We start from the raw sequence: 20,935 nt of genomic DNA, 5'->3' as shown, positions 1-20,935 counted from the left end.
TCCTTGCCTTCTACAACAGCTGTTTCTTCCCTTCTACCAATCCACACAACAAATGCTACTAAAATAAACATCACTCATACTACCCATGTATCTACCTCAAATCTCAATCTCCCTAACATGTATTACATTTCCAACTTCACATTCAATCCTATCTTTGTTGCTCATCTATGTGAAAAGGGACTAAATGTTCTCTTTTCTCCTTTTGGTGTACAAGTACAAAATCCTCAAACAAAACAAAGTCATGGGAGGGGTTTCAAGGTGTGTCAGCTATTTGAGCATCAATCTTTGCATCTTTCTCAACAATGTGCTTATGCTACTATTATCCCTTCTACAATTTACCAATGACCTATTTCACTTGGTTATGTCTCAACTAGGTACATTCATCATTTAATTTGTTGTGGTCTGTTAGGATCTACAAAGTCAAAGTCTTTTGATTGCTTAAATGAAGCATTTTGTTTTAAAATTTCAAAAAGGAAAATGTAACATCTTGTTTTCAAGAATTTGTTTAAAAAAAGAGATTAAGACAAGATAAATGAAATATTTTTATTACAACACCTATACATATTCATAAAATACAGAGTGTCATAATACAATTATTCTTCCTAAGCTAAGTGATATGTACAACCCCTAAGTGTAACCAAAAAATATAGTAAAAGGCAAGATGGTTGCATATACATATGCCAAAAGTTCTAAAGCCTAGGTCTATCCAAATCAAATACATGAAGAAAAGGGTCCTAAACTCAAAGCAAACATCTCTAAACCAAATCGTGCATGTCAAACTAGACCTTTGAAGAAAAGAAATAAATACAATGATGACGAAGGTAAAGAAGAAATATCCCTATGATGTCCATTGGTATTAGGGATGGAAAAATGTGCCACGGTCTATGGGCTGACCAAAAAATAGGGGGTTGGGTTAAGCATTGTGGCCCACCAGCCCGCTTGGTCCGCCTTGCCTAGCCTGTCGGACCAAATGGCAAGGCAGGGCAAGCTGACCCATTAGCCCACCAACTTTTTTTTTTGTATAATGGGAGTCTCCTTGTATTGGGCTGCCCAAACCTTGCATTTAGTATTGGCCCAAGACCAAGAGAGGGGTTGCAGCCAAATGCCTAAAACACAAATATTTGTGGAAGCAATTATTTGTGTTTCTAGTTGGAAGTATGGTTTTAATGAAGGTAATTCATTTAATCTAATTCTAATTTCTAAATATAATTATTTATATAAATTGATATCCATTTTAACTTTCTCATTTTGAAAATTTTCTTATCTTTAATTTAATTTGATGTAGAAGATTAGGAGGAGGATGACAAAGTCAAAGATGGAATAGTGGAGACAACTTCTTCCAAGGAAAAATCTAATGTTCTTGGAGTAGATGTTAAAGAGTAATTGTGTTTGTGCTTGATTTGTGAAGGACTATTAGTAATTTCTAATTTGTATTTGATTTGCTTGTAAGTTGTGATTTGTAAGTTTGTAATCTATATTTGTTGAGCAAATATACAGTATGCATTTTCAATTTTAGGAGCTTGAATTGATCTGGAGGGTCGAGTCTAAATAGGTCAGGTTGACCTGTTTTGTCACCCCTTATCGGTATTGCCATCTGATCCTGAAAATAAAATATAAATGTGAGTCTCCTTACTTCGTCAAGCAAACAATGACTTTAATCAAAGTCTTACACACAAGCTAACAATTTAGTTGATTCACTCTGGATTTCCACGCATTTTCATTACAAAACCACTAAATTCTTTTCTGCTGGTTAGTTGCCACTAGAACTCCACGAACTCAATGGTCTTACACAAGTTTAGATTAGATGACTATTGGGAGTACACCTAGCACCATAGTACAATAGTAGGCTCCCACCAATTGATGATTGTTCATACTCTATCGAGGTTGCTCGATTGACTATATGAAAGTTGCTATCACAACCCAATGCCTATACTCTCAAGGATGATCACGCCGTAAGCAACAATCTCTCCAGGTACCAATTATGGTCATTTGCTCTCTAAAGATTGACTCCTCAACACATTCATCATCGAAATTTCATATTTTCAGTCACTATTGGGTTTTGCTACACATGGTACTAGAAAATTGTCGATCCCAGCTTGAGTCTCGCTTCAACTGTAACACATCTTTCTTTGCTAGATAAGAACCTTGTCCTCCATATCACAAGAATTAGAAGCAATTGATCTACATGAAACAAATGACTTTTAAGGTTTGGAGACAACTTATTCATTGTTGTAATAATTGCTCAAGACACATTCAATTAACTCAATGTCACAAAAGATATGGTCCTAGAAAGAAGTTCTCATCACTTCTTGATTTGGAAGAGAATAACATTGGTAAAGAAATTACACGAAATCAACATTGTCACAAAAGGTACTATTGATCAATGTTCTTATCCTTGCACCTCTTAATAGAATGGCCAAGTTGAATGAAAACATGGTCATATCCTTGACTTTATCCATGCTCTTCTCTTATCTACCTCATATCTAGAAATATTTTTGGGGAAAGTTGTTCTTAATGTTGTCTACACTATCAATCATCTTCCCACCTTGGTTCTTCAAAATTTGTCTCCTTTTGAAAAAGTGTTTGGTAAACCTCTTAATAACTCTTTGAGTGTGCTTATTTTATTCTTTTACAACCTCATGAGCACACAAATTAGAACCTCATTTTGGCTTGCGTTTTCTTGGTAATGGCATTCAACAAAAAGAATATTGTTGTTGGCATTCCATTTCAAACAAGCCTTGTTATCTATTGGGAACATACCTTGTTATCTTCATTATCTAAGTTTCAACATTTTGTGAATTGAGAGTATTTTCTTATGATTCATCGTTTGAGTTACTTCCTAGTATTGATACAAGTCCCTCTCATTTAATCAACACTAACCCTCCTCCACATGATCCTATTAAACTTATTCCAATCGTTGACATGTACTTACTTGACAAAAAATCTTGACAACAAAAGTTGAAACAAAAAGAAAAATAATAGAGATAAAAAGTAAAAGAAACCAAAACGAAAAAAAAATGATATATTATATTATGAAAAAAATTTAAACCTAAAATAAATTATTCTAAACTTAGTATAATATATCAATTTTTAACATAAACTATCCTTTTTAAATTTAATTATTTAAAATAATTCTGTTAACAAGTATTTTTAAATGAAATTTTTAAAGAAGTTTTTATTGTATATCTAAAGACACATAATAAAAAGTTAAAAATAATCTTTTTATTGGAAAATACATTTATTTAAATTTTAAAATGATATTAATTAACAGTATTTTAGCTATATGATTTTCTGTAATTTTTAGGTATTTTATATATTTATTAGAATGAAATAAAAATAATAATAATTTTTGCATTAAAACATCAAAACTAATTCTGATAAAAAAAATTATTCATTCTAATTTTAGTTCTAATATAAACAGAGATAAGAACTATTTTTTTTTTATTTTTAAAAAGTCTGAAATAAAAGGACAGTTGATGAAACATGAAAATGAAATGATGGATCCTATATATCACCCATTTTAAAGCAAATAATTATGTTTTTGATAACATTTAAAGCAAGTAGTTAGTACAGTAGATAATATGTTATGTCATTGATTGCATTCAATGGTTCTAAGATAAGTCTGTTCCTATTCACTCAATCAGACTTAGACTCGTGGAACAGCTATGCTGGTCAGTGGAGTGGCCACAGTCCACAGAAAATCTGACAAATCTCTAGATAGGAAAATTTGAGTTTAAAATATCCCCTTTATTTTTTTTATAAGGAAATATTAATTTATTTTATACGGATATACACTATTAATATAAAATATTATATAAAAAAATATGTAAAAAGTTACATGTTACTAATTAATTAGAAATTAATTCTGATATGAATTTTCGAATTATAATTATACGAGATATGAGATAATAAATTTATTATATATATGATAATTTGTAATTAAATGTCCATGTAATTTTTTTTATATAATTAGTATATATTGTGTTTTTATTTTATAACTGAAAGATATGTTTTGATAAACATTTAAATTAAATATTTATTAACATTTTAGTTCGTGTAATGTACAAGTTAAATATTATTATATAATTATAATTTATAATAAATTATATAAAAATAAATATTATATTTGAATTTATAAATTATATTTTAAATTTATACAAATATAATTTTTGAACATATAAATTATACTTGTACTTATGATAAATAATTTATATTGTAGAATAAAATTATTTTTATTTATTAATAATTTATTTTAAAATATTAACAATTAATTCATAAATAATATGATAAACAAAAAATTAAATTAAATAAAAATTAAAAAATCTTTAAAAACTTTTTTGTTGAAAGAAAATCCTTAAAAATATTCTTATATAATATAGTTATTTATGTTTAATATATAAGGAATTGATTAAAAGAATAATATATAAAAATATCTGACAATTTTATATAAATTTGATTAAAATAAATTTAAAATTTTATTAAATTAGAGGTTATTTTTATAATATTAAATAAATTTTGTAAAAATTATTTTAAACATCCCTTAAATAACTCATAATTAAAAAAAATTGTTAACCTTTTAAGTTATTATTTCTTTCCTCTAAATCTATCAAATCTAATTGAAGTTATTATTAAAAAATTAATTTGTGATCATGAAACTTAATTTCCATTGATGAAATCATATGATTTAAATAAGCTAAAATCTTATTTAATGAATAAATTATCGAGTTCTTACTAATGTAAAACTAAGTTAGAATTTAAAAATTGATTAGAACAAATTGATAATCATATTAGGTTCCAGCATCAGCTAGTATTTTTCTCATCGTTAAACTCAGAATTAATAATTAATTATTAAAACAGAAGAATACAAACAGGTAGTGAATTATTGATTTGGTGGAACACAATACATAAGGAATTATACTACCTACTGAACTGAATTTGGGAGTGGAAGAGTTTAGAACAGTGAGCATGATTTGTTAAGTTGAGCGAGAGCATCATTTATTGGCGGGATTAGTGAGTGACACGTGTGGTGGGTAACCGTAGAAGTTTTGTCGCAAAGGAGTTTGTTTGAAATTAAAAAGCGGGATTAGGGTTTCGCACTCAACTCTCCTTCTCTCTTCTCTTCGCCTTCCCCAAATGGCAAACCCAAAGTGCTTCCTCGACGTCTCCATCGCCGGCGACCTCGAAGGCAGGATCTTCGTCGAGCTCTTCCGCGACGTCGTCCCCAAGACAGCAGAGAATTTCCGCGCCCTCTGCACCGGCGAAAAGGGCCTCTCCGCCACCTCCGCCGTCCCCCTCCACTTCAAGGGCGTCCGCTTCCACCGCGTCATCAAGGGCTTCATGATCCAGGGCGGCGACATCACCGCCGGCGACGGCACCGGCGGCGAGTCCATCTACGGCCCCGCCTTCGACGACGAGAGCCTCGACCTGAAGCACGAGCGCAAGGGCATGCTCTCCATGGCCAATGCGGGCCCCAACACCAACTCCTCCCAGTTCTTTATCACCACCACGCGCACGCCTCACCTCGACGGCAAGCACGTCGTCTTCGGGAGAGTCCTCAAGGGCATGGGCGTCGTTCGCTCCGTCGAACACGTCGTTACGGGAGATAACGACCGTCCTATTCAAGACGTCCTCGTTGTGGATTGCGGCGAAATTCCCGAAGGGGAGGACGATGGCGTTGTTAACTTCTTTAAGGATGGTGACACCTATCCTGATTGGCCCATGGATCTTGATGTCAAACCCGATGAACTTTCTTGGTGGATGAGTGCTGTCGACGCCATCAAAGCCCTCGGAAATGAACAGTATAAGGTTCAACCTTTTTTTATTTTTATTTGTTTAATTACCCTTTTGCCTATTGGCTTAAGAAACTTTAAATATGTTTTTAGTATATAGGTAAATTACCAAATTTATCACAAAATCATCTCAAACAGTTATGTTGACGCGTGATCCCAAGAGAATAAAATAAGAATTTTTGAAACTTTAGACACTAAAAAGTATCAATTTTAAATTTGTGGACAACATTTATCAGATAAATTTGAGAGAATAAAAATATATTTAATTTAATTAAAAATATTTTGTTTAGTTTTTATATATATATATAATTCTTTTTTATTTTTAATAATTTAATTTCATAAACTTTATCTCAAATAAAATACTCGAACTAAAAAAGATTAAAATGTAATATTTTTATTTATTTATAAAGATTAAAAGATAAAATTTATGAAATTATAAAGATTAAAAAGATAAGATAATTACACTCATTTTTATTAAGCTTGTAATTTTTGTCATATATGGTATTGTAGGGTGTGTTTTACTCTTATTTGTTTGTCTGTTTTCTATGAAACAGAAGCAAGATTATAAGATGGCTCTCAGAAAGTATCGCAAAGCGTTGCGCTATTTGGATGTTTGTTGGGAGAAGGACGACATTGACCAAGGTCAACCTCTTTACTTTCTATCTTTATTTCTTACTGCTTTGCTTCTTATTTACTATCTCATATCTTCTGGTTTTACTTTTTGAGTTAGCAGAGAAGAGTGCTGCTTTGAGGAAGACGAAATCTCAAATCTTTACCAACAGTTCTGTGAGTAACCAATACTTTTGCCATGTGTTACTAAGGCTAAACATTGTTATTTATTGTCAAGGAGCTTGAATTGTATAGGTAGAGGCCCGGAATGGTTGTAATTTTATTTCTCTAGGATTTGGGTGATTATACATCTTTTAGAGAATCGTTCATGATGTAGGTTCCTTTATAACAAGCTGACATGATGATTGATTGTGAACTTCAGCATCAGGCCACCACGTTGTGAATGGTCATTTTTATTATGGCTTGCATGAGTTCTACTTGAAAACTTATGCTCATGGCCAGGTTTAGAGTGGGGATGATAACGGGAATGGAGATGCGAGATATGACCATTAAACTGTTTTAATTATTGTCCTCCTATGACTGGGTGGGATAAAATCAATTTGGAGGACTTTTGTGTTATATGTCATGTCATATACAGATATACTTACATTCTTCAGTTTCTTTGATCAGGTATCTAATGACCCGAATACTGTTGTTTGAATTTTTAGGCTTGTAAATTGAAATTAGGCGATCTACAAGGAGCCTTACTGGATTCAGACTTTGCAATGCATGATGGAGATAATGCAAAAGCTCTGTTTCGCAAAGGCCAGGTTAGCATCTTTCGATGAAGAAAGTAGGATAATGATGAAAGTGCTTGATACTGGATAGCTGTTGTAATATCATTGTGTTTGTGCCTTTGAATTTAGGATAGTGCTTCCCACTTCCTAAAATTCTAATTTTTATGCTACCATTGTCATGTATCTTATCTGGTAATTTGTTGTTTATGTTTTGGTCTTCTTAATCTCAGGCATATATGTTTCTCAACGACCTAGATTCTGCTGTTGAAAGCTTCAAGAAAGCATTGGAGTTGGAGCCGAATGATGGTATTTGGCTATTTTAATTCTAAGTTTTTATTTCATTCATGGCTTGCATTCATGTCATGCATGCTTTTAGAAATTACTTTTCTTTAATAAATGGCTATCTTTTTCTTAATGGGGGAAGGTGTTGTTGAGGAGTGAACGTCCTGGGTTCTTGTCTTACCTGGGCTGAAGTAGTCCATGATAGACAAAATGCTGAAATGACACCATGGTGTAACTTATATTCTGGCTAAGAAAATTCTCTTTCCATTTCATGACGCTCGTCTTTAATCCCTTCTAGTTTTTAGTATTATAAAGTTGTCCTGTTTGACAAATGAATCCTCCAAATCACATGCTTTCTGCAATAACATGAGTCTGAATTCTGAAACCTCTTGAAAGGAAAGTAACAATATCTTATTGGTGTGAATGAATTAATGTTTAATGTTAGCTTTTAAAAAAAATATGATTATCCATGGTGTTTTACAGTTTGAAACAGAAGTAGGTATATAGATATCCTATTAATCATTAGACCATGACTCTTTGATGTTTAAATTTTATTGGTGTTGAAAAGTTAACCAATGATATTTCTTAAGCTTAACCCACTTACTGCTCTGTTCTTCAGGAGGGATTAAAAAAGAGTATGCCACTGCCAGGAGGAAGGTTAGTCATTTTGTCTTCTGTTCTCTTCTATCATTTTCCAGCCATTTATTTCATCATGACAAAATAATTTTTCTGATTGCTTTTTTTTTTTTTTGATACAGGTTGCTGATAGACGTGATCAAGAGAAAAAAGCTTATTCTAAAATGTTCAAATAGAGCTCTTGCAGTAATGGTGCTTGTGGCTGAAAAGTCAGATATTTGTGGGGGCCATGTCAATTACATACATAGTCAACAATGTCTGATTTTTCTTGGTCAAAATATCAGATATAGTGTATGTTTTTGAATTTATGCTTTCTAGATTGTGAAGTTGTGATAGAGCTATTCATATCATCATACTTTTTTCTCCTGTCAAACTCTTTGAGCATCAACCGTTAACCGGTGATTTTTTGTAAAAGAGATAGGCAGATTGAGACATATCATGGAATGAGACTTCACAACTCGTTTGTCTTGTTTTTCTTTGCTTTTATTCTCCAATGGTATTTGGTCAATCAGAAGTATTTCTAACAGTAAGTCAGTCAAGACAGAACAAATCAGTAAAACTTAAACTTTTGTTTATGTGAATTTAATTGATACAAGTTTTATTAAAATTTAAACACTGCATCCTGCTGTCTGCAACACGATTGTTTCTTTAATGATTCATTTGGAGTTTTCCACCTGATTTCCTTTACTTCAATAAAAACAGTGTCTCATTTTATGCAAAATGGACGACTTTTCCTTTTTGGCTTTCATATTGGTGCCTGATTTTCTGGACTGTTGTAGTTTTCCCCGTTTGGACTTGGGTAATGATTCTTCAGCAGAGGATTTGGGCGAAGCACTTTTTATTTTAGCTGCCACTTCCTCTTCAACAATCGTGTCTTGACTGCTTGCATTCCTATCTGTGTACCGTTGCCCCATTATGTTTCTCTTGTTCATACTCCATGAATCACTGGAGTAAATCTTGTTCAATCTTGATAAGGCCAACTCACGCGTAGCCTCAGCTGCAAGTTTTTGCTCCATTGAAACAGAAACACGTGAATTTGCCTGTGAAATCTTTTCTCTGGCTCTTCTTGTTAGGACATGGTACTTTTCATGAGTAAGCTGGACAGCATCTCTGTAATTTTCTGAAAGCTTGATCTGTTGAAGAGCTTTGGCAGAAGATTCTTCCACAGCATCTGATTCCAGAAGTACAGCTTGAAGAGTGAGCTGCAAGGTTTGACCTGTCAGCTTCCTTAGATGCAGGGTTTGCCTCAATTTTGCTAGTGTTTGCTTTTCTTTTGTTTTCTCAAGTTCGAGTCTTTCCATGTCACTGCGTGTTTGATCCAAATCTTGTTGGATTCTGTTGATCATCGATTCTGTCTCGAGTTGGTTGTCTCTTTTGTCTTTGATGTTCTTGTGGATGATCTCTAGCAGGGATTCCAACTCTGCAATGGAATTTGATGCATTTGAACTTTGTTGAGCATTGGCAAGATTGGATTTCTTCTTTTCAAGTTCATCTATGAGAGGCTCGGAGTCAAGCCAGGATTGCATGGAACTCTCTCTAGCTCTATTGATCTCTTCCTTTACCTTGGCTAGTTCTGCTTTTGCAGCTTCCAGAATAACTCTGTCGTCCCCTTCCACTTCTGTTTCTTTGTACATGACCCTTTCTAATGTTTCCTCGTTCAGTTTGATGATGCCTTGGATAGGCATGTTGTTCAAACTTTCTGCGTTATCCATTTAGATATAGTGTGGTGTAGTGACTAGTGAGTGTTTAGATATAATGCGGCGACAATTACGTGTTGAAACAGCAGTCATTTGAGATTTCCTAAGACGAATGTTGGTACGTTGCATGTTCATGTGAGATAACTATGAAATATGTTGTTTATAACGGACGGCTTTCCTTGGCCTTGAATGTTTGTACATACTTGGTTATTTATTATGCTGTCTGAATAAGTTCGGCGTGAGTGTCTTTCTAGCCAAGAGCAGTTTTACACAAGAAAAGATACTTCAAGATTTAACGTAGGTTAAGGAAGGTTGTGGCAGTCACGTTGCGTGGTAGTATTGTTTTTATAAATTTATTGTCTTAATATTTTACTTGTTTGCATAGATTTATACACTTGCATTTAAAAATAAAAATGTTGTTTTCTTGTTTAAAATCTTAAACATATCCTAAGATTCTTGTTTAAATGGAAATAATGGATAAGGACACTATTTATAAAAGATGATATTGACGGATGTATTATAATTAATCATAATAATTAAAATTAATTAATTTTTAAAATATTTAATAATTAAAATTAATTAATTTTTAAAGTGTTTGATAATTAAAATTAATTAAAACTATAATGATTAAGTTATAATCAGTGTTTTAAAACCCGGACCGACCCGGCCGGTCGGACCGGTTGGACCGGGAACCGGTGGTCCAGCCGGTCCGAATCTGAAGTTGGATCGGTTATGCAGTCGACCCATTTCAAACCGGATTGAACCGGTCAATTTTCCGGTTCAACCGGTGAACCGGTGGGTCAAACCGGTTCAACCACTTTTTTTTCTTTTTTTTTTAAAATTTTTTTTAAGGGACCATAAATCACAAAAATAATAATGAAAATTGAATCTCTTAATGAAAAAGCAAGGAGTCTTATTAAATATAACAATGACTACTTGTTCTAATATATTTGTTTGCAATATATACAACTTAAATAACTTTTATAGTATATTATTAATTTTAAATTATATATTTAATAATGCAATATCTATGTAAATATTACATATATTATTTTGTGATATTAATTGCAAGTATATTATATATGTACATATTATTTATATTTTTAATTTGTATTAATATACCGTTTAACATGTAATTTTTTTATGTATTTTTTTACAAAATAAAAATAAAAATAATTTTAAATAAGATAGAAAAATTGAAATTTAAAATAAGATATGAATTTATTAAAATTTATAAGTATAAAATATATTTAATATGAATATTTTTTTAATAAAAATAAATAAAAATCGAGTCATGCGGTTCAACTAGTGACCCACCGGTTCAACCTTTGACCCACTGACCCAGTACCTTAACCGGTTCGATGACCGGTCCGGTTTTTAAAACTATGGTTATAATATCTCATTGAAATTAATATTAATTAAAATAATTATTTTAAATTTAAAATAATTTCACAAATAAATTAACCTTTTTAAAATATCTCAATATATACAACAACATTTTCTCTCTCATAAAAATTAGCATAACACTGGTACGAAGAAATAAATGAGTTTTAATTATATCTAATGAGTAATGACCAATCAAGAAATAATATTCATCGAACTACCTACTCCAACTAACTAACCCCAAGAATTGTTGTATAATATCTGTATATAGATTATAGTGGAAGGAACGTCAACTAAAAAATAATAGTATATTACAGAGAAATAAGTGGAACACTAAGCAACAACTGAAGCGAAACAACGAGGAACTGAAAAAGAAAATATGATATGAAAACAAAAACCAGGTCATATTAGTGAGGCGTCAACCCAAGAAAAGTAGCATATTATATGCAGTGAAACACGAGGAAATTAAAGTATTAGCAATGGCATAAGCGAAGCAACGAGGAAAACACAGTATGAGTGTGAAGAACATTAATGAATAATGACATAAACGTTACATATATAACTCATTATTTTTGCTCGTGTTACCATTATCTTTGTGTTTCAAATTTTAAAAGCTTTGTGACTCAGAATTAATGGCCGAGTCTTCCATCACCGATTCCCTTCCCAGGTTCCTTCCCTCTCTCTTTCCTCTATTTCCTTATCAGTCATCCTCATGATCATATATGGCTCATGATAATAATTGGTAAGATGTTGCTGTTGTAGCAATTCTCATGCAGATTATGCTGAGATTGTGGTGGTGCGTCATGGGAAAACATCATGGAATTCTGAGGGAAGAGTTCAGGTTTTCTTTTTCTGTCGCGGCCATATGAATTTGTTTTGATTATATCTTATCATACGACTCATCTACACGCGTTGCATGACCATATTATTCCTATATATTAAATAAATATTTAACTTTTTTATATAATTCAACTTTTATTTATCATAATTGTTTATAAATTAAATTTTAATATTTTAAAATAAATTATCAGTAAATCAAAATAATATTGTACTATAATATAAATTATTTATCATAAATTTAAAATATAATTTATATGTTTAAAAATATTTATTTATAAAATTTTTAAATATGATTATAACATATTCAAACATAATATTTATATTTATAAATAATTTATTACAAATTTTAATTTCATTTAATAAATATTTAGTTTATACATTACACTAAGATACTAATATATATATATATATATATATATATAAGTTTTATGCTGACTTTTGACTGTCTAACACAATCCTTAGCCTTTACTCAAATTTTGAACTAACATGAAATTATAAGTGGAGGAGTTGAAAAAGGAGTCAATAATTGAATAAAAATTTTAATATGCATGAACATTTTTTTGTGAATTTTTTAGGTATTTTTAAATTAATTAAACTTAAAATTAAAAAATAAAATTAAAATTGCATTTATTATGCATTCATTGTTATTTAACTTTGGCATGGCTTGTGCTAAGTTTGTTTCTAGAATTAATAATTTCATTGGACTTATAAAATAACATATAAAATATTTTTTTAAGAATATCACCATTTTTGAATCATTAAAGAATGAAACATAATAAGATCTGTCCTCATTGTTAATAAGGAATACTTTATTTTATAGTGTAAAAATACATTAAATTAAAATAAAAACTTTAAATTTGAACAACAATTTTTTAAAATGAATTATGTCAATCAACTACTAAATTAATATACTGTGTCAAAATTTAAAATTATGAATTGAAAATTTATACATAAAGAAATTTGTTAGTATTAACAATTAGATAAATTATAATCACTACAAAAAAATGTTACATACAGTGACATATAAGAAATGTCATTATAAATATAATATGTGTAAGAATAAATCTATTTAACATATAATTACACACAATTTTAGTATTAATTTTAAATAAAATTTAACATATATTATGTGTTACTATAAATTATATTTATATTATTTTAATAATATATCAGCATATATTATAAGTAAAAGTAATTTTTAGTGATAAGTAATATCATTATAAAATGTGTGTCACGTTGTGAAAAAAAAAATTGCTGTGGGTTGACAAAATTTAATAAATGGTATTCGATAAAATAAAAAAAATGGAGATGCTAGATAAGTGATAACATACACCGAAAAAGATTATATGGAGAAAAATATTTAATTAACTCTTGAAAGTTATATAAGATATTTAGATTTAGTATAACAAAATATATTTTTAAAATTAAATTAGTAATTTACTAAATTATATTTTATATAAAATTAAAATCCATCCATATATGAATTTTAAAAGAATTATAGATTTCACAAAACTTAAATTTATATATATATATATATATATATATATATATATATATATATATTTATATGTATATTGTTATTTAATCAGAATTAAATTTTATATTAATAATTCACCTAATAAAAACATGACACGAATGATCAATGTGAAAAAATTATTTTTAATTCAAAATAACATAAGAATATTCAAAGAACTACATCTAAGCCTTTTTTTACTTTTAAGGGAAACAAAAGCCTGCCCTTTAAGTTTAACAGAAACTTTTTGAGAATTCATTTAAAATATATTTGCTTTCCAGAACCAAAGTATCGCTCACATACACTTTCAAGGATCAAATGATATTTTAACTTAAAAAAGTGTTTGCTATTTGATTTTTTTAAAAGAAAAGGCTAAAATTTTAGGTTCTCGATAAATTAAACCGAATTGTTGAATTTTAATGATAAAGTGTGGAACTATTCTCCAGCCATGATAGGGTTGATTGGTTGTGGAATTGGTCCAGTGTTATATTCGATGTTTTTAAAATCAAATTGATTGTTGAAGCGATCAAAATACCCATATAAAGTCTAATAATTTAATTGTAGTTGAATTCATATATATTAATAAAATAATAATACAAAAAATAATATTAAAAAATACAATATCATCAAATTTTATATAATAAAACCAAAAATAAAAATAAATTTATTATTTTTAACATTTAAAGTATATACACTAGTTTAAATTAAATTTATTATAATAGTCTAAGTTTCAACAATACTCATTAACATTTATTGATAATAATAGCTTTACATTAATAATAGAAAAGAAAATGACAAACACTTTAGGTTTATTTTATTTTTAAAAATAAAATAACATTGTATTAAGAATTTTTCATTGATTTGCTGTAAATTAATTAATTTATTAATTATTGAATTGCATGACAAGGATTGAAGTTGAATAGTGACAGAAGTTCAAGGAAGTTTCAATGTTAAGGATTCAAATTGATTGTTTAATGTATTTGATGGTCTTGCTTTCCCTCCTAGTTTACCTTAAGCCCCAAAAGACCCCCACTTTGTATCTTTTTGGGCATGCTTGGGTTCATGGCATGGGCAAGCCCATGGGCCTTGGATCTATATGTGTTGCAATGCCTCACTGTTAGATAAAATTTAGAGGCTCATTATATATACCTCTTTTTTTTTTTTTTTTTAAGTACACCTCTTTTTTTAAAAAAAAAAAAATTATAAAATATTTGTAGTTCTTTTTTTAATTTTTTAATTTTACACCTCCAACTTTTAATTTGCTACTTTCTTTTTCTTTTTCACACCTTTTTTTTCTCTTTCAATTTTCACATGCATTATCTTGTTTTTTTTTCTTCCCAATTTCTCACCTATTTTAGTAGGTAATTTTAGCTCTATTAATTTTTACATTATTTTATTCCTACCTCACCTCTTTCACTTTTTGATATGTACCCAGACCGTAGAATTGGTACGTGACAACATTGTAAGTATATGCGACTTCCTCGACAGATTTTACCGAACTAGACACATTTTTTTTCTTCCAACACTTCCTCTTCTTTCACTCTTCTAAAAACCTTAATATTGAGTTTAGCGTTATGAAAAAAATATTTTTACTATTACAGAGTACTGTGCGAGATATTGAAATTAGTGTTCTAGAAAAATCTTCCTATTGTATTTTTTACATATTTTTAGAAAGTACTTTCCAAAATAATATGTAAAAAAACACAATTGTCATTGTGGAGAAAGCCACACACACTCCTATAATATTTTTGAAAATTAGTTCTACATTTTGTATGTGTGAAAACTAAAAGCGAGGAAAGAGGAGATAATAGTAAGGAAATTGAAAGAGGAGAGGGGAAGAAAGTAATGTAAAACTAAAAAAATTAAAGTTACCTACCAAAATAGGTGGGAGTGAAGGAAAGCTAAGGGGATGCATGTGAAAATTGAAAAAAAAAAAAAAAAAAGAGAGAAGATATGTGAAAAAAAAGTACTAAATTAAATATTGTGGGTGTAAAATTAAAAAACTTACAAATAAAAAATTAAGAATATTTTTAAATTTTAATTATTTTTTTTAAAAAGGAGGTGTACTTAAAAAAAAAGTGTATATATCATGAACCAATTTAGATTTGTGATTTGGGCTCAACTTTATAAGCTTCTAGCTATAAATATCAAGGGTTTTTTGCCCATTATAAATTAAAAAAAAATTAAAATTGCTAAAATAAATTAATAAAAAAATTTTATCAAAATAAACACTTTTAGCCACGTAAGATAGGAGAGAGAAACACACATGCATACGTGGGAACACAACGTCATCCTCAGTGACGTTTTGTGCAGAATGAATGGGAAACGTCAAGGGTATTGACGTTTTCTATAGAAGCCATAATGAATGGAAAACGTCAAGGGTATTGACGTTTTTTGTAGAACCCGTATTGGCTAGAAAACATCAAGTGCATTGACATTTTATGTAGAAGCTATAATGAATGGAAAAATTATCCATCTCAAAAAGTTTTGGAAAAATTATCCATTTCAAAAAGTTTTGGAAAAATTTACTTGCCTGATGTAAAAAACTCCGAACATGAGATAACCTAAAAAAATTTGACCTGAAATTAATTAAATCCATCCTTGGACAACTCCTCAGCCAGGCTCTAATTTCATTTATTATTATTATTATTATTATTATTTATATTATGAAAGAATAGTTTTCTATTACTTTAAGATATATTGTTGTTATTATTATAATTTGATTTTTTTAAATAAGTAAATCTATTTAAATTTTTTGCCATTTTCTCTATTTGTACTTGTAAAAACTTTCCAAACACAAACAATTATCAATCTGAACATTATAAATTATATTTTATTATTATTCAAACTACCTATTATTCATATTATATTCAATTTATACTTCAATATATTTATTTTTTTTAATAAAAATAGAAATTAATTATGTATTAGTAATAAATATTGATAAATAATAGATTTTGTAATTTATGATACTTTTAATTAATATATTAAACATAACTAGTTATATTTAATACATTAATTAAAAATATGATAATGCTGTCATTGGTAGTATAATATTAGGAAAATGGTAATTTTACATGAATAATACACACAATTAAAATTATTATGCGTGAAAAGGGAGCGAGCAAGTTGTCCAAAAGGCTGACGTCTTCAGCTTTGAAACAATTCTCGTCACATTGTGTGACACCTTCATCTTACCCGTGTCTTCATCAAGACTTGGCAACGTGGCACATGGGACGAAATGTGTCTTCATGTGACCTTGAATTGGAAAATGGCCCAAGTGTTTGGAAAACATCTCAAGTGTTGACGTTTTGGTTGAATTGGAAAATGTCTCCAACATTGACGTTTTTGTTAAATTGGAAAACGTCACAATTGTTGAAGTTTTTGTTACTTTTGTTGACATTTTTTGAAATTCATCTCCAGTACTCACGTTTTCTTCTCTCTCTCTCTCTTTCCTACATGGCCGAAAGTATTTATTTTGATAAATTGTTTTTTATTAATTTATTTTAGTAATTTTAATTTTTTTTAATTTATAATGGCCAAAAAGCCAATATTAGGAGAACAATTATACAAGTTTTTAACCTCTTGTTTCTTATTGGTAGCCAAATCCTAGCAAATCAAACAAGTCCAAACACTTTTCCTATTGTGAGTATCTACAATATGGACACAACAAATCCAAATTAAACCATTACTGTGAAATGGTATATTGGTATATCATTTACAACATTCACTAAACAAGTTTTGATGTTTCGTACAAAAGTTGTGTTATTTTTTTATTTGAAAGGTATTTAACTTTTGTTACTTCCTCATAAGAACAAACTTAATATTGTTATCTCCAAAAGTTACAATTTTTTTCTTTTGAAAGTAACAAGGAAATTTATGCACTTTTAAAAATATTTTTACAAATAGTTTAATGTAAACATCAATATTTTGCAACTTTTGACAAATTTTGAGTGTGATATATAAAGATACAAATATTTTATCGATTAATATTATACGGGATTAGTAATATTGTTTATTTTGTTCATGCATGCTCATGAAAAAATGCTTTCTACAAGTCTTAACTTTTTTTTTTTTTTTTCCGGTCCTTGTACTACAACATGAAACGTAAAACCTATGTGTTTGCATTTGAAAATATTTCTCTTCTTGTTCATTATTTTTTGTTGAACCTTTTAGTTTCCTTGCTTTGACAAAGTTAAAATTTAACACCAATACTTGTATATGTAAATAGGGACAAGTGGATGTTGAATTAAATGAAACCGGAAGACAACAAGCAATTGCAGTAAGTCGTCTTTATGGATTCTTTCATTTCTTCATACAAAAACCAAAAATAGAACTTAACTTATGTCTTTGTTTTCTTATGACTTTGTGATCCTAATTAATGTAAATTTTACAATATAGGTGGCTAATAGACTATACAATGAACCAAAGATCTCTATTATATATTCTTCAGACTTGCAGCGAGCTTTTGAAACAGCACAAATAATTGCAACCAAATGTGGAGGGCTAAAGGTTTGTACAAATAATCAATCATTCAAATGTAGCATTTTATTTATTTAATTGTCATATTGATAATATCTTAATCATTCATGATTTCCATTTTAATGTTAATGCTTGAGTTATTCAATTTGTTGATATTCCAACACTTATGGCCTTTTGATCTTGAATGGATTACACTTGGCCATGCATATTGTAATCTTTTTGTTTCTAAATACTTATAAAACAGGCACTGATGAATCTTTTTTTCCCTTGGATGGTAACAAAACATTGTCAATTTCTCTTGAGAATATTTAGAGCCATTTTTTTTGCAAAATTAATTTAAAGCATATCTTCCTCGTTAATGTTATGTTTACAATAATTTGGTTTATTTTAATTCTAGTTTGATGATATTTTGAGTGTTCTAGCTACCACCTATCTATGTTTTATTAATATTTTTCTTTGATTGAAATTATAGGTTGTCAAGGATTTGGACCTACGAGAAAGACACATGGGGAATCTTCAAGGACTTGTTTATCATGAATTAGCAAAGACTAATCCCATGGGTTATGAGGCTTTGGTGTCTAATAATGGTGATCAAGAACTCCCTGTAAGTACAATAGATATGGCTAACATATAAAACCCCTAGTTCGTATTAGTATATTATTTTATTAAAATATGAAATGAGATATGTTTGATTAGATAATTCAAAACTATGTTTTTTTAAGATCAATTAAATAATCATGACCCATTTGGAGAACACTAAAATGCTAAGAATGATTTGTTAGACAAATCTAGCAAATCTTTGAGTTTGCATTACATGTCATTTAGAACTTGATTATTCATACATGCAGGGTGGTGGAGAAAGTTTCGTTCAACTATTTGAACGTTGCAAATCTGCATTGTTGAGAATCGGAAGAAAACATAAAGGTATATAAAGGCTATTAGTAACATGCCTTCCATATGAATTAAGATATCCTTCTAGTACTGCCTTTCTATTTGTCCTAAAAAAATAAGTTCATTTTTATTTTTGTTGGAGATCTTATACCAATTAGAGATGAAGTAAAGATAGAGTATATAAGTGGAAACAATTATCATATTATAAGTTAATTCTATAAGATTAAGTTAAGCTTACACTCATAATTTAAGATTTTTTTAACAAAACGTGTAAAATGCATGTTTGTTAAGTTTGTTTTAAAATTTCTTTTTAACAAAATAAGTAATATTTTTTTAAAATTTTGTTATTTAAACCATTTTGTATTTTATTTGCATTGGTTAGGGGAGCGAGTTGTTGTTGTGACTCATGGGGCATCCATTGAAACACTTTACAAGTGGGCAGGTGCAAATGGAAGTTATGCAGGGAAAATAGACAATGCATCCATCGCTATTTTTCATTTGTATGGTGAGGATCAATGGACCTTAAAAATGTGGGGTGATGTAAGCCATTTGAATCATAAAGGATTTTAGCAACCTAATTTTTGAGAGTTACAAAGCTGCTAGTTAGGTTAAAATTTGTCCATCCAATGCTAACGATGATACAAAGGATGGAAAGGAAAAGGATATCAGAAGGTGTTACTACATATAGTTTTGGCCCCTATCATGTGGGAAGTTAGTTATATTTTGTAACTTAGTATGCAAATGTATCAAATACCATTAAGGAAGGATAAAGATGCATAAACTATATTCCTTTTGTGCCAATGGTTTATCAATCAACATGAACTTTTGTTTTTATTCTATTCAACAGTTTAATGTGCTTATAAATAATAAAACTTTTGTTATATTATCAATTTAAAAAAAATTTGCATTAACATTCATTTCATATTGTTAGTCAAGTAGCCTCGTGTAACTTAAGAGGGGGAGTGAATTAAGTTATCTAATTTTTCTTCTCTTTATAAGTTTTTCTAACTTCTTTCTTATAAAAGCAATATCATAAACAAATTGTATGTAATGATGCAAAAACTTCACAACAAAATTAAAAGTATAGGGAAAGAGAATTGCAAACTTGATTTTATACTGGTTCGGCCAACCTTGCCTACATCCAGTCCTCAAGTCTCCCACTTGAGATTTTTCACTATGCTTGTAACCTTTACAAGACTCAAATTCTCCAACACCTAGGAATTCCCTTTCCTCGTGTTGAGAATCACAGACCACCAAGGAGAACAACACTTTCTCCTTTACAAATCAATAGATGAGATGAATGAAGTAGAACAACTCTCTTTGAAGAGTGGATTTTACACTTGTTGATCTAGTAGAACTCTTTAGATAATATTTGCAAATGATTTTGGCCAAGTGATTGTAAAGATAATTTTTCACAATTGAGTTCGTAACCTTTTTCTGAAAAATTATTGGTATTTATAGATGATTGTTTCATAGGTCATGACTTTTCATGAAGAGTTGTGTCTTTCTAAATTTTTTTAGAAAATAGGCTCTAGTAATCGATTACAAGACTTGGTAATCGATTACAACGGTTTAATTTCAAAATGATTGGAACGTTGTAAAGTTTAAATTCAAATTTTAATTTTTTATCTTCTGGTAATCGATTACAAGGATGGGTAATCGATTACTAGAGCAAGTTTTAATAAAGCAAAATTTGAATATATGAGTTTCATCCTCTGGTAATCGATTACATGTAATGGTAATCAATTACCAGACTCTTAAAACAATAATTACCTCATTTAAAACTTAATATAGAAAACTTCTATTTTCAAAACCTTATTTATATATAAAAAATTATATTTGGGTTTTCTTTGAAATTCTTTATTTTAAATGGCCAAGAATCTTATGCAATATTTCTAAAGATTTCTTTTTACATATTAAGCTAGGTTGACAAGACTTATCTAAAACCCTTTGAGATTTTTGTTTCTTGATCACCTTTCTTTAACTTGACTTCTTGTTTTCTACAACTTCTTTGGCATCATCAAAATCCTTTACATACAATCTTCCACACATATGTTTATTTCAAATTTAATAGTT

General features: G+C 29.4%; 2 protein-coding genes across 2 annotated transcripts; both read left to right on the top strand.

Moving 5' to 3' along the window:
* The first annotated feature begins 4,933 nt into the window (after window positions 1-4,933).
* On the top strand, window positions 4,934-8,527 carry LOC109803930 (peptidyl-prolyl cis-trans isomerase CYP40). The gene is made up of 7 exons (XM_020365610.3): window positions 4,934-5,805; window positions 6,344-6,431; window positions 6,523-6,575; window positions 7,067-7,168; window positions 7,366-7,441; window positions 8,037-8,074; window positions 8,176-8,527. The coding sequence occupies exons 1-7, from the start codon at window positions 5,134-5,136 to the stop codon at window positions 8,227-8,229; spliced, it is 1,083 nt and encodes a 360-aa protein (XP_020221199.1). The 5' UTR covers window positions 4,934-5,133; the 3' UTR covers window positions 8,230-8,527.
* A 3,018-nt stretch (window positions 8,528-11,545) lies between these two features.
* On the top strand, window positions 11,546-19,696 carry LOC109803817 (phosphoglycerate mutase-like protein 4). The gene is made up of 7 exons (XM_020365491.3): window positions 11,546-11,800; window positions 11,896-11,974; window positions 17,718-17,768; window positions 17,888-17,998; window positions 18,441-18,572; window positions 18,817-18,892; window positions 19,242-19,696. The coding sequence occupies exons 1-7, from the start codon at window positions 11,766-11,768 to the stop codon at window positions 19,427-19,429; spliced, it is 672 nt and encodes a 223-aa protein (XP_020221080.1). The 5' UTR covers window positions 11,546-11,765; the 3' UTR covers window positions 19,430-19,696.
* Window positions 19,697-20,935: the final 1,239 nt, after the last annotated feature.

Source organism: Cajanus cajan, chromosome 2, assembly GCF_000230855.2.
Source record: "Cajanus cajan strain Asha chromosome 2, NIPB_CcT2T_4, whole genome shotgun sequence".
NCBI classification, from domain to species: Eukaryota; Viridiplantae; Streptophyta; class Magnoliopsida; order Fabales; family Fabaceae; genus Cajanus; species Cajanus cajan.
Note: the sequence above shows the minus strand (reverse complement) of the source record. Positions and strands in the feature narration are given on the sequence as shown.